This window comes from Leucopleurus acutus (genome assembly GCF_964270905.1).
Source record: "Leucopleurus acutus genome assembly, chromosome: 13".
Taxonomy (NCBI): domain Eukaryota; kingdom Metazoa; phylum Chordata; class Mammalia; order Artiodactyla; family Delphinidae; genus Leucopleurus; species Leucopleurus acutus.
The window spans coordinates 90,186,184-90,200,824 of record NC_139155.1 but is presented as its reverse complement, the minus strand read 5'-3'; the positions used below and the strand labels follow the sequence as shown (position 1 = coordinate 90,200,824).

Genomic DNA, 14,641 nt, shown 5'->3' with positions numbered 1-14,641 from the left:
AAGGACTGATGCTAGAAATCCACACAATGGTCTGCATTTTACAGATATTAAGATTAAAATGAAAAAAAAAATTAAATAAAGAGCTAGATTATGAGAAAACAGGTGTTTTTGAGAGCAGCAATTCTGGAAAGGAAGGAGGGTTAAGTCAACAGGGATTGGTGACGCCTCTGCTGCAATTTGCTAACCGGCAAAAAACAAAATCAGAGCAGGGGCAGGAGATGGGGTCCCATGGCAGAGCTTACACAGAGCAGCAGATCAAAGGCTGTGGGAAGGGACACAGGACAGGGAAAAGACAGGCAAAGATAATAGAATAATTCTATGAAAGATAAGAGGACACAGATGCTTGAGTTAGTAGTAATAATCAGGAAAGCAAAATGAACAGGGCTGGAACCAAACACTGAAACAGAAAGATAATTTTTTTTTAACATCTTTATTGGGGTATAATTGCTTTACAATGGTGTGTTAGTTTCTGCTTTATAACAAAGTGAATCAGTTATACATACACATATGTTCCCATATCTCTTCCCTCTTGCGTCTCCCTCCCTCCCACCCTCCCTATCCCACCCATCCAGGCAGTCACAAAGCACCGAGCCGATATCCCCGTGCCATGCGGCTGCTTCCCGCTAGCTATCTACCTTACGTTTGTTAGTGTGTATGTATCCATGACTCTCTCTCGCCCTGTCACAGCTCACCCTTCCCCCTCCCCATACCCTCAAGTCCGTTCTCCAGTAGGTCTGCGTCTTTATTCCTGTCTTACCCCTAGGTTCTTCATGACATTTTTTTTTTCTTCTTAAATTCCATATATATGTGTTAGCATACGGTATTTGTCTTTTTCTTTCTGACTTACTTCACTCTGTATGACAGACTCTAGGTCTATCCACCTCATTACAAATAGCTCAATTTCGTTTCTTTTTATGGCTGAGTAATATTCCATTGTATATATGTGCCAAATCTTCTTTATACAATAGCCCGGAGATGGAAACATCAGAAAGATAATTTTAATGAATGCAAATGGAAGTGTGACAAGACTAGAAAGCAGACTAGCAGTGGGGAAACCGAAGCTAAATAAACCCAGTCCTCACCTTCGAAATGCAGAGAACTAGTGACCACTCTCGCCAGGGACTCCTCCCCCAAACGGGTGGTCTGGTTCTCACCTGGATAGGTCTCTTGGTGAATCCCTCTCTCCAACAGCCATGGCTCCTCCCCCTTCTCCAACTGCAGGATCACCTCTGGCTTGGGAAGCTGATGCCCTGTTCCCAGTGAAAGATAAAGAACTGGGCGAGGGTTGGGAGCTCTGGGCTGGACACAAAGAAGCATCCCAGTTCACCCCCAACCCCGGGCCCCTTCAATAGTCCTGGGGGGCTCTGAAGAGTAGACAAGGTAGGGCTACAGAGGCAGCAAAATACATATTTCTTAAAATTCAACAAATCAAAACAATTTTTTTTTCATAAAAGCAGAAGGAGTACGAAAACCCTGTTCCATGCCCCCAAAAATTAGGTCCCTGGCCCCAAGCTCACACTCCAATGTATGTTTCAGGCTCTCCATACCTTTTGATCAATGAGGAACCCAAAACCCCCAAACAGAGGTCCATCTCACCCAAGGACACCAGGTTTCTGTAGTTCTCCAACATCACATCTTTGTACATGAGCTGCTGAGCAGGGTCCAGCAGCTTCCACTCCTCCCTCGTGAAGTTCACAAGTATGTCCTTGAAGGTCACCAGTGTCTACAACACAAAGCAAATTTGAGCCTGATGTATATCTTTGCCCTCCCTTTCCCGAATATTGATAGAAAGAGAGATTAGGCAGATAGCACTTGGGTAGGGAAACAGGATAGAATAGAACTCATTCTAGGAGTGAGTAGTATTTACGTTGAATTCTGGACAAGTCCTAAAAGGAATGGTATTAAGTACGTACTGTCTAGAAACCTGTTCCATGTTATGCTTTCAGTTTAGAAACTGTCAGAAACACTTTCATTTAAATCAAGTATGTTGTAAACAGCTAAAGCAAGGAGAATCAGTTAATCTACACTTATGTAAAATAATTAGAACCTAATACAAGGCAGGAGAAGAAGGGAAAAACAGTCTTGAGCTCAAGTGCAACTTTATGCTTAAGAGACTAACCTAGCCATGTTTTATGACCTAAAATAAATTTCCAAAACATTTTTCCTAAATATTGGTAGGCATTTAAAAAATAGAGAAGAGATTATATTTTAATAGTAATAAAACAATAGATACAGAAGCAAGGCCTTTATTAGACACATCAAAGGGATCTATAGATGACACAGAAAAAAACCCATTTGAATAACTGAGCGTTTCTCATCAAAGACTGTGAAGGTAAAATGACAGTGGAATAGTGGGGATTTTTTAATGCCGAAAGAAAAGAACTGTCATGCCAGAATTTCAATTATTAGGTGAAAATATCTTTCAGGAATGATGAAAAATACATTCTCAAAGAAAGTTAAACAAACAGGATTTGTTACCAGCAGACCTGCTCTAAAAGTATGCTAAAGGTAATTCTTCAGGCAGAAGGGAAATGATACAAGGGAGAAACTTTAAATCTCAGGAATGATGGATGAGAAAGAAAAAGGGTAAATATCTGGGTAAATACAATAGACTACTTTTCTTCCCGTAAATCCTTCAAAATATGTAGGACAGCCAAAAGCAAAGACTATGCTTTCTGGTGGGGTTTTGAATACGTAGAAGTAAAGTATGAGGGATCACCTAGGGGCAAAGCTGAGTGAGGCTGAAGGAGGGTCCCCCACCCACCTCTCTGTCCCCAGAGGACCCACCCTCTCCCGGGGCTCTTCCTGTCTTGGTTGCAGTTACTCCTGGATAATTACCTAACTTGTCCCCAAGCTCCTCCACAGGCAGTCCCCAGGGAGGAATTAACACACCAGCCCCACACCCAAGACCACCAGGGACCAGAGAATCCCTCAGAAAGGCACCAACATCCTAGTTCTGTCATCATCTTGAAGGGAGAAAGCTTGCTGTGTGCTCAGTCATTCCTCATTGTAGACGAAAGAGCATCTCATCAGAGTCCTCAATATTTCACACATTTCTGTTCAAGTTGTGTTTCTTTGATATGAAAGGAAATAAAACTACAGCTATAAATAAAGCAAACAAACAGTGCTAGTCTATTGGAGGAAGTGTCTAAGATACGGATCCCTTAGGAACCCTTAACTAAAAAGGGATTCTCAGTCGGAAAACAAAAAAGAATGAAGGCAGCCCAACTTACGTGGGACCGGGCAGTTAGCAACTCAGCCTCCATGCCCTCCTCGTTCCTGACGCTTCCTGAGTAACAGGAGATCCCAAGCAGGTGAAGCTGCGGAAAAGGCAGAAACTTGAGGAGAGATGCTGTGACCTGGTTCTCATTAATCGCGAGTCTAGATTCCCTCAGACCAACTGCTGTACCTATATATCCACACAACCAGACGACATCTGACTGTTCCAGAAATACACCTATAGTGCCCGAAATCCCCAAGAGTAGGAAGAAAAGAGCTCCGAAGACTGCCTCTCCCACACCCTGCAACCTCTAGAGTTCCATGCTAAATTTCATTTGGAACTGAATGTTTCTAATACTACATCAAATCCTCTTATTTTTTAAAAATCCCTTTTATTACCGAAGTATGGCTGATTTACAATGTTGTGGTAGTTCCAGGTGTACAGCAAAGTGACTCAGTTTTACATATATATATATATATATATATATATATATATATATATATATATATATATATATATATATATATATTCTTTTTCAGATTCTTTTCCCTTATAGGTTAAAAGGAAATCATACGATATTTGCCCTTTCATGTCAGGCTTATTTCACTCAGCATCATGTTTTCAAGATTCATGCATGTTGTAGCCTGTATCAGTAGTTCACTCTAATGGCTGAATAATAATCCGCTGTATGGACCCACCACATTTTGTTTATCCACTCATCTGCTGACGGGTATACCTAGGAGTGGAATTGCTGGCTCATACGGTAATTTTATGTTTAGCTTTTTGAGGACCCACCAAACTGTTTTCCATAGTGGCTGCGTCATTTTACTTTCACACAAGTAATGTACAAGGGTTCCAACTTCCCCCCATGCTTGCCAACACTTGTGCCATCTTTTAAATTATATAGCCATCTTAGTAGGGGTGAAGTGGTATCTCACTGTGCTTTTCATTTGCATTATTTTCATGTGCTTACTGGCCATTTGTGTATCTTCTTTGGAGAAATGTATGTTCAAGTACCTTACCTATTTTTAAATTGGGTCATTGTCTTTTTTTTTTTTTTTTTTTTTTTGTGGTACGCGGTCCTCTCGCTGTTGTGGCCTCTCCCGTTGCGGAGCACAGGCTCCGGAGGCGCAGGCTCAGCGGCCATGGCTCACGGGCCCAGCCGCTCCGCGGCATGTGGGATCTTCCCGGACCGGGGCTCGAACCCGTGTCCCCTGCATTGGCAGGCGGACTCTCAATCACTGCACCACCAGGGAAGCCCGGGACATTTGTCTTTTAGTTGTTGAACTGTAGTTCCTTATCTATTCTGGATAGTAAACACTTATCAGATAATATAACTTCCAAATATTTTCTCCCATTCTGGAGGTTGTCTTGCCTTTGTTGTTGAAATATACTTTTGCCAAATATAGGATACTAAGCAGACAGGTATTTTTCTTTTCAGTGCTTCATAGAGCTCCACTCCCAATGCTCCAGGAATCAGAAGAGCTTTCCAGCCTGGCCAGCAGTAATGGCCATAACCCCCATGTGAACGCCACATGCTGTTCCCTGCAGCTTCCTCCCCGGTGTGTGCTTTGTGTGATCACTCGAGGGCACCCTCTGCACTCTGTGAAGGCTGCTGCCCTGCCCTCCCCAGCCTCAGCTCTGCATTCTGGACTCAGGGTCTGCTCAGCCCCTCTCAGCTTCCCCTACCTCTGCTGTAACCTGGAAACCCTCTCAAGGCAATAAACCGGGGCAGTCAGAGGGCTAACCTGCTTGGTTTTCCATCTCTCAGGGATAACTGCCCTTTGTGGTCTGATATCGAATGTCTTTAAACGTTTGTTTCATGTATTTTGTCTTTTTGTTGTTGTTGCTGTTTGTTTGGGCAAGAGGATAGGTAAATCCCCTCCCTGTTACTCCATCTTGGACAGAAGTAGACGTCTATAAACACTGCACTGTCAACTTGTTTTAAATTTACATTGTGTCTTTAATTTCCACCTTTGAATACCAGGTCTGAATATTTTCCATATGTTTATGTTGGCGGCTCTTTTGTATTTGCTTTGCTTTACACTGTTTGCCCCCGTTGTCTTCTGGAGATCTTAAGGATTTCCATTTCAACTCTACCCATACTTATTGTACATGAATAAAAGCACTACGGTTTCTGACCCCCCCACCAGTGCTAAACTGGTTTTCACCAATGACACCTGTTATAGAGGCACTGCTGGCCTCTCAATTGTTCTTGAACCTCTTTACTGACTTTGGTAGCCCCTCACCTAGTTTTCCTCTATACAGCTTGGTACTTCTTAGTCTTCTCTAATGACTTAAAAAATTATGATTAGATACAACTAGAGATTATCATACTAAGTGAAGTCAGAAAAAGAAAGACAAATACCATACGATATCACTTATGTGTGGAATCTAAAATATGACACAAATGAACTTAGCTATGAAACAGAAAAAGACCCACAGACATAGAAAACAGACTTTCAGTGTCCGAGGGGGAGGGGAGGATTGGGAGTCTGGGGTCAGCAGATGCAAACTGTTATATATAGAATGGACAGACAACAAGGTCCTACTGTAGAGCACAGGGAATTATACTCAATAGCCTATGATAAACCATAATGGAAAAGAATATGAAAAGAGAGAATGTACACACACACATACATAACTGAATCACTTTGCTGTACAGCAGTAACTTTTTTTTGTCTTTTAGCCACGTCGCACAGCTTGCGGGATCTTAGTTCCCCGACCAGGGATTGAACCCACATCTTCAGCAATGAAAGCACAGAGTCCTAACCACTGGACCAGCAGGGAATTCCCTGTTCAGCAGTAATTAACACAACACTGTAAATCAACTATACATCCACTTTTAAAAATTAAAAATACTAATAAAAATTTAAAATTATGATTAGCTTAGATGTAGGTCACCCTTTGTTGCTTCTCTGTCCTTCCCAGTCTCCGCCCTTTCAATGGCCCCCTGGGCACTTACAGAGCACAGAGCACACCTACTCATTTTACCCCATGGTCCATCCCATTGTTGGCTAACGACAGGCTCAGTGCTGGGCTGGAATGAACAGATCACTCTGTCCTCTGCCCCTACGTCTTCCCCAACCTCAACTGAATATTCCCAACTGTGGTTAACAGCATGGCTTCTGCAGCCAGACTGCCTAGGTTTAGACCCCGCTCCACTGCTCACAGGTGGCTTCTTAACCTTTCAGTATCTCGGTCTCTTCATCTGTACAGTGGGGACTAAATAGTGCCTACCATAGGTTATTACGAGAGTTAAATGAGTCCATATTTGTGAAACACAGAAAACAGTGCCTGACACACGGTAAGGATTATCTGCTTGTTAATTAAAAACATACACGATATCTAGGGACAAGTAACACAAGTATCTTTCTAGACCCTGTCCTCTTAACATCCAATCAGTTACTACAGCCTGTAAATCCCCTCCTAGACGTTTCTCTAGCCCCCACCCCTCCAGATCCCACGGCCTTGGCTCGGGCTTGGCTTCTCCGCCTCCGGACTTTCTCACTCCGATGAGTGTCCACATCAGCATCATCTCTGTAAAACACGTAAGCTGCGCTTCTTGATTAGAATTCTCTGCTGATCTCCCAGTACTCACAGGAAAATGGACCAAGTCCTCGGCATGGATTTAGGGTTCTTTGTGGCGGGCCCTTTTCTCCCTCACTAGCCCTAAATGTCCCATCAAACTACAACCCCCCCACCCACCCATCCATGCTGCACCACCTGAACTGCCCAACCTCTTCACACGCCCTAGTCCTAGGCCAGGAAGACTCTGCCCTTTCGTGCCGCTTGGTAAAATCCTACCCATCCTGCAAGATCAAACATCACCCTTTCCTGTGTCATTCCCTAACTTCTCCAGGAAGGTTTAGTGTTCTTTCACCTCTGTGCTCCCACAGTCCCTAGGACAGGAAGCAACATGAACTGAACAAAAGTACAGCCAGAGAGCACAGCTACCTGCCCAAGGTCATGTCTGCTTGGGGTGAGGTCTCTGATGCCAGGCACAGGTCCGTCCTTACTTCTTTTAACCCTTCCCCAGAAACTTGAGTAATTTTAGCTGAACACACCAGCTGTGGGAGTTAAGACACAGAAGCAGACACGTGTTCTCTGTGGGGTATCATCAGAGGAGCAAAGGCTCATTTCCAGGAGTCAGAATCCAGTCAGCAGGATGGAAAGGTGGGATGAACGCGTGTGTTCCTTGTTCACACCTTCTTGATCCAGATGTTAACCAAGGGCTCACGAAGCACATGCCAAGTACTATTCCAGGGGCTGAGCCCAGAGCAACAGCTGTTCAGACAGGCCCCTCCCTCACTGAGCTCAGGTGAGTAAAGGCTGAAATAACCACGGACGTCCAGCCTGCATAAGAAATTACTTGGGTGAAGCAAGAGAATGGTCTTCACACATTTACAGGTCCTGTGGAACAGGGATAATATATATATTTTTAAACATTTTATGTTTTCTTTTTTTGGCTACGTTGGGTCTTTGTTGCTGTGTGTGGGCTTTCTCTAGTTGTGGCGAGCAGGGGCTACTCTTCGTTGCGGTGCACAGGCTTCTCACTGCGGTGGCTTCTCTTGTTGCGGAGCACGGGCTCTAGGCGCGCGGGCTTCAGTAGTTGTGACACACGGGCTCAGTAGTTGTGGCTCGTGGGCTCTAGAGCACAGGCTCAGTAGTTGTGGTTTGCAGGCTCAGTAGTTGTGGCTCGCGGGCTCTAGAGCTCAGGCTCAGTAGTTGTGGTGCATGGGCTTAGTTGCTCTGCAGCATGTGGGATGTTCCCAGACCAAGGATCGAACTCGTGTTCCCTGCATTGGCAGGCAGATTCCTAACCACTGCACCACCAGGGAAGTCCACAGGGATAATATTTATTCTGAGTTGTTCCAGAGGGCAGAATTAGGAGAAATGTGTGGAGTCACAAAGAAGTCAATTACAAGTCAATAATAATAAGACACCATTAATCAAACAACACCTGGTAACAGATCAGGTCACGGAAAGAGGCAGGAAATTTCTGGTCACTGATAAACTTTGAATAGGATCTTATTTAAAAAGAAAAAAAAAAACTATATACAGCCTCCAGTTTACATGGACATCTAAGGTTCATTCCAGTGACTCTCCTGTTTTATGATTTAAAGCAAATAGTCTTATGTCACCCTAATTTCCCTTAACGCCCACTTCTAGATAATTTACTTAAAACTTTATCTAAACTGACAGTTTATAGCCCTGATTGCACACTGGCCTTTCCCCCTATATTAATAAGTTATTAATACCTGGGTCCCACGCCACCCTCCCCCACCAAGAGCTTCTCATTTAACTCCCTGGGGAGGGAGCACTGCAGGTGCTTCTGACGTGCGACGTGCACCACGGTTGGCAGCCACTGACCCCAGCTGTCATAGAGTCTATTTAATTCTCAGTTTCTACCATTTCTTGGGGGTAATCAGATCCTTCCATCAGACACCAGATTTACAAAGGATATTCTTATGCAACTGAACAAAACTGACTTCTCTAACGTAACAACAGATATTGCCAGGGGAGGGACACCAGGATGGGTTTTCATTTGTATTTAGGGAAACAGCAGGTAAGCTGATAACTATTGTGATCTTCTGTCATTTTTCTAAATCATTGCTGAACACTTTACTATGATCCCGGCTGTGTCCCACGCCCAGGGGATAAAATGTGAGCGAAGCATTTATCCCTGCCCTCAGCAGCTAAGGCAAGCTGAAGAAACCAACCTCCATGGAACACAGACAGCAGCCAGCACGAGCTGGGGCTCTAAGGCTGAGTCCAGAGCACGAGCTGGGGGTCTAAGGCTGAGTCCAGAGCGCGTCTGAGTTCAGGCAGATAAGCGAGGGTGGGGGACCATGAACAAAAGCAGGGCCTTCGACGGTGACGTAGGGGGAGAAGCTCAGTGTGGCCGTCGAATGTGGTGCAGGGCAGGGAGCAGCCAGAAACAGGCCGGGTCGAGGTCACAGAGGCCCAAAGTGCCGTCCTCAGAAACACAGGCTCTTGCCCACATGCTGTCAGCTGGGCAATGACAACAGATGTGTCTGCCTTTGAGGTAGTTGTGTGATGGACTAGAGGGGGATGAAACACCTGCAAAGAAACCAGGCAGGAGGGAAACTGTGATCCAGAATACAGGAGCACAAAGGAGCGCAGCAATGGAATTGATTAGATGTGAATGGGAATACAGGTTAAGGGTTCAAGGTGACCCCCGGTTTCTGGGTGACAGAATGGACAATAATGTCTGGGGGTAAGATTGGCTGTGCACACGGTGCGTGAGCCAGAGAAGGGAGAGGGAGAAGGACACATTTAGATGTGAGGGTTATCCAGCTGTATCAGCCGCCATCCACATTTCTGCTCTACCTGGATCTACTCAAGCTGCACAGCTATATTCTCAAACAGAACAACTTCTTGACGGGGAGTGGGGGTGGATCTTTAGTCACAGATTTGGGGGTGATGTATTCATCTACTCTGATGCAGGTGAAGGAGACAGATGGGGTCTAAGGGAGATTATACATCCCTGCGACATGATTCCTATAAAGCTCACCAGGAGACAGAACATCTGGTAAAGCTGGGTAACAGCATTATCAGATGACACCATGGCAGTGTATAAAATCAACCAAAGATACCATGGAGAGTAAAATAAACTGTAGGACCAGAAAATTGTGGGATAGGACTTCCCTGGTGACGCAGTGGTTAAGAATCCTCCTGCCAATGCAGGGGACATGGGTTCGAGCCCTGGTCCAGGAAGATCCCACATGCCGCGGAGCAACTAAGCCCGTGCACCACAACTACTGAGCCTGTGCTCTAGAGCCTGCGAGCCACAACTACTGAAGCCCGCGTGCCACAACTCCTGAAGCCCGTGCGCCTAGAGCCCGTGCTCCGCAACAAGAGAAGACACTACAATGAGAAGCCCGCACACCACAACGAAGAGCAGCACCTGCTCGCCGCAACTAGAGAAAGCCCGCGCGCAGCAACAGAGACCTGGCGCAGCCAAAAATAAATTAATTAATCTTAAAAAATCATGGGGATCTAAAAGGGAAAAAAATTGTGGGATAAATTAGTATCTAGGAAGAAAACAGAGGAGAAAAGGAAGCCCAAAAAGGAAGCAGAGAAAGATCCACCAGAGAATGAGAAGATCTACAGACAGATCTGTAGAAGAGCTGTAGAGATGTATATCAGAAGCCAGAAGGGAGAACTTCAAGGAAGGGAGGATTAACAGAGTTCAGATGAATTAGGGATTCTAGTGCCCTGACTGGCTAGATGAAGGTTCGCTAAAGCGGGAACAGCAAACAAATTCCACAATAGGGCTGAAAAGTTTGGAGGCGAGAACAGCAGTGAAAGGGCGGAGCTAGAAAAGGCCGTAGGATCAAATGCGGACCTGGGCGTGTCTGTAGGCGTGAAGCAGGGCAGGGGTGGGCTCAACAGCTCGGAGGGAGGGACCAGACTTGCAGGCAGGAAGCCCGCAGCAGCAAGGTCACTGCCCCCTGTGCCCTGCTGCCTCTGATGTCACAAGTCCTCCGACCCTCACCCTCTGCCCCCCTGTCCCACCCACATAACCCAGGGCAGGCTCCCCGTTCCCAGGTGCTCAGCTGAATCACATCTACACGGTTCCTGTTGCCAATAAGCTGATACAGCCACAGCTTCTGGCAGTTAGGACTCAGATGTCTTTTGAGAGCTGCTATTCTGCAAACCACCAGGGCAGAGATGGCCTGAAAGAAGCTTCCAGCACCAGCAAGAAGGCTATGGAAGTTACCATATGAGGCACAGAGGTTCCATGCACAGCTCTGATCACAACCATCCACATTCTGGGCCCTGACAACCTTTCAACCTTCAATCCTACTGCACTTGCCCCATGTTCTCTAAGCCTCATTCACATGCCACCTTTTCCAAAAGCCTTCCCATCGTCCCAGAGAAAATCCCTGGAGCCTTTTGCCCACGCTCCTAGCACTTCAACGCCCGGCTCATTTGCCCACCTCCCTGTAAGATGAAGAACCACTTGAGAACTGGGATAACCTCACTCTAAAACCTGGAAAGAGGCCAGCACAGTGCTTTGTATTTGTTCACTCCGGCACTTGTCAAACACTTGGCGATAACCTGTGGTTTGTACAGATGTCTGCCCTCAGGGCAGGCAATGGAGACTGGAAGACCCAGTGCTTGAGGACCAGCGCCCAGGGACCGGCGAGACCTTCTAGAGGATAGCGTTTTGCTTGGGCATATGGAGTGTGTAATTCTTAATAAAAGAGAACAGATCTCTTAAGGTTCTGAATAAGTTCACTGGTATTTGGCATCTGTGAAGGACAAGGGATCGTCAGCAAAAGGACCCAGCAGCAGAGACAGCAAAGCCATACTCCGCAAAGATTGTGCATCTGTGAAAACTCAACAAACGGACACTCTCAGGTTGTGCATTTCATTTTATGTAAATTTCACATCAAAAGCATAAGCGAAACAAACATTAAATTCTGGTTAACAATGCACATGCATTCAGAAGTATTTCAGGAAAGCATACTGATGGCTGCAATTTACTTTGAAATGCATCCCAAAAAAGAGGGACTGATGAAGAAAGGGGCAGACAGATATATGTTCAAATTAGTATAGTAAAATGTTAATGGTAGAGTCTAGGAGGGGAGGTTACAAGTATTCACTGTAAACTTCTTTCAGTTTAGCTGTATGTTCAAACTTTTTCATAATAAAATATTGACCAGAAAAGGTAAGGATGAGACAGCAGAAAGGTATTGTGTGGAAAGAGGCAAAAATTATGCTCCTGGTGTCGGTTCTAAGCCAGAGATGCATATACAGCCGGTGACACCCCAGTCCTGACCTTGCTTCAGAGCCAGAAGATTTAAGACCCTGGCTGATCTGAGTCATGCTATAAGGAAAACTACAGGTGAAAGTCTATTGTAAGCAAAATGGAGATATCACACAATGAAACGTCTTTTTCCTTAAAACAAAAATTTTTTAAAACTAAAATGTTTTTTAAACTATATGCTACTAAGCTTTCAGTGCTTGAATTATGTGATGAAAACCAAGGGAACTCATCATTTCTAGGAGTATTTTTCCTTTAACAGAAACATTTTCTCATCTAATTAAAAGGAAAAGGAGTCACTTTCATAACATTTTTAAGAAGATGGAGACATAAAAGAAAGAACAAATTGCATGGGGTTCTTTAAAAAAACAATCCCAATAATATTTTCTTGACAAGTGCATTTAATCCATAAACAGAACTGCTCTCATTCCTACTCATCCTTTATTCTTATTTATGACTCTAGGATTATATTAAAGTTTTCTCTTATTATTCAGATACATTTCTAGTTAAAATTACTAGGTATCTTCTTCCTGTTGTGAACAGACTTTCTTCTACAAAGGTATTTGCAAATTTGTTACTGAGGACAGTTAAGCAATCTGTTAATATATATGCTCTTTCCAGTCCCTTTACTAAACTCATTGATATTAACTAAATCTCTTGTACATGCTGGCGATGCAGTTAATTAATAAGATACTTTGTCATCTCTTTTCCAGAAGGTACACCTTGTATCTATGTAAATACTATTAATATCTTGTCCTAAACAAAAGTTTGCAATGTTTATATAAAATACTGATAAGCAGACTTAATCATTTAACTTATGATATATATCTCAAATACTGGCCCTGTGACTGGCACATGCTAAGAGCTCAAGAAATATGTGTTGAGAGAGGGAATGAAAGAACAAATGAACAATTTTCAAGAAGGGCAGGAATGTGTGCCATCCACTTGTCCAGGAGGCTTTGCAAGACAGAGGGACAATTTTAATGAAACAAGAGAAGAGGAGATTAGTTAGGTCGCCGAAGAAAATTACTGCAGCATTGAGGTAGTTTAAAAAGGGGCAGGAAGGGGTTGTGCTACTTATGTCCCAGGTTAACTTTAGTCAACACTGGTAAGGTGACTAATATTTTTTAGCTAGCACTGTGGATGACAACCTGTCTTCCCTTTTACTTCTTATTTTTTTCTTTAACAGTATATTCTGTATATGAAGTAAAGATAGAACTTAAATTCTTCACCTTCTCCATATACTTTGGGTGGGATCTAGGTAATTTTGATGTCAACCTCATCTTTCACATTCATACCAGGTGTTAGATTATGTACAAATTTGATTCGTTTAACTGTCAAGAGAAAATAAAAATATAATAATTATGAGCTATCTCTGAAAAGTAAAACTGGTTAAACACACACACACCCTCAATTAACCTATTTGATTAAAAAAGAAAACCCAACAACTGAAGATCAGGAAGCCAGGAGCTAGAGATGCCGAACCTGCTGGATCTTAAACACTGAAAATATTGATAAGCCAGGCAATTCTGAGGAAAATAACTGCCAAAATAAGTCTCAATAAGTAAAAAGTTTTTTTAATGAATATTTTTAGACTGGAGCCAGAAATAGAAATCGATCCAGCCCTTTCTGCCACCAAACTTCTTAAAAGTATACCCACTTCATCAATGTCTGCAGCATATAACTTCTATAATATCCAGGAATAGAATCCAGAAGTATATATTTTTTAAAACCAGTATAACCACGTTGGATGTCTTTTAGGAACGTTAGGACATTTACTGTAAAGAAATTTCCTACTCTAACGAAAAAGAGTATGATCACGCTTAGCAGATGCTGGAAAGGCCATATGCAAAGTTTTAAACATCTGGCCCCAGTTGGGAAGGAAAAAAAAAAAAAAAACAGGAACAGAAGAAATCTTATTTTGCATTGCTGAGAATATGTGATTCAAACTCCCCACCACCGCCCGGCGCGTACGGGCGTCAGGGTCCCGTCCCACCAACGCGAAGGCAAGCGAATCCAAGTGGCAGTGGGGATCACTCAGGCCGGGAGACCACAGGGAAGAAAAACCATTTGTTGGTGAAAACCGTCCGCCTCGGCGAGGAGACGAGGAAACGGCGGCGCCGCCTCCCGCTAGGAAGAAACCACATCCAGCCCTCTCGCGTGTACCTGCGATCGGCACCTGCAGGCGCAGCACCGGGAGCGTCGCCGACGGGGCGGCACCGTCACAAAGGCAGCGGCTCGGCGAGCGCGCCCACATCCGGGCCTCCGCGTCCCGCGCGGGTCCGCAGGGCTGGCGGCGACAGCTCGGTCCCCGCCCGGCCTCCTGCGCCCACCCGGCCCCCACAGCCCACGCCGCGCCCCGGGCCCTCGCGCACGCGCACGCGCTCCACGTCCACTCACGACCCGCCGAGAAGCGCAGCCGGACGCAAAGCCCAGAATCGCTCCGCGGGGCGGCGCGGAGGCTCCTGGGAAGTGGAGTCCCGGCCCTGGCTCCGCGGGCCTGGGGAGCGCGCGGCTGTGCTCTTCGCCTCCCAGCTGAGGGTCCTCGGCGCCGCCGCCTGCTCCGCGCGCTCTCGCCTCCCTTCCCGCTGCAGCCCGGTCGTTCCCACGCGAGAGGCAGGCAC

The 14,641-nt window shown here is 45.1% G+C and overlaps 1 protein-coding gene across 1 annotated transcript; it reads right to left on the bottom strand.

Annotated features, from left to right (window-relative positions):
* Positions 1 to 200: 200 nt before the first annotated feature.
* Positions 201 to 14,265, bottom strand: LOC309970999 (zinc finger protein 10-like; the record flags this gene model as incomplete). The annotated part of the gene is made up of 5 exons (XM_082853755.1): positions 14,184 to 14,265; positions 3,234 to 3,320; positions 1,597 to 1,723; positions 1,083 to 1,250; positions 201 to 262 (listed from the first exon to the last, which is right to left on the bottom strand). The coding sequence occupies exons 2-5, from the start codon at positions 3,264 to 3,266 to the stop codon at positions 201 to 203; spliced, it is 390 nt and encodes a 129-aa protein (XP_082709881.1). The 5' UTR covers positions 3,267 to 3,320; positions 14,184 to 14,265.
* Positions 14,266 to 14,641: the final 376 nt, after the last annotated feature.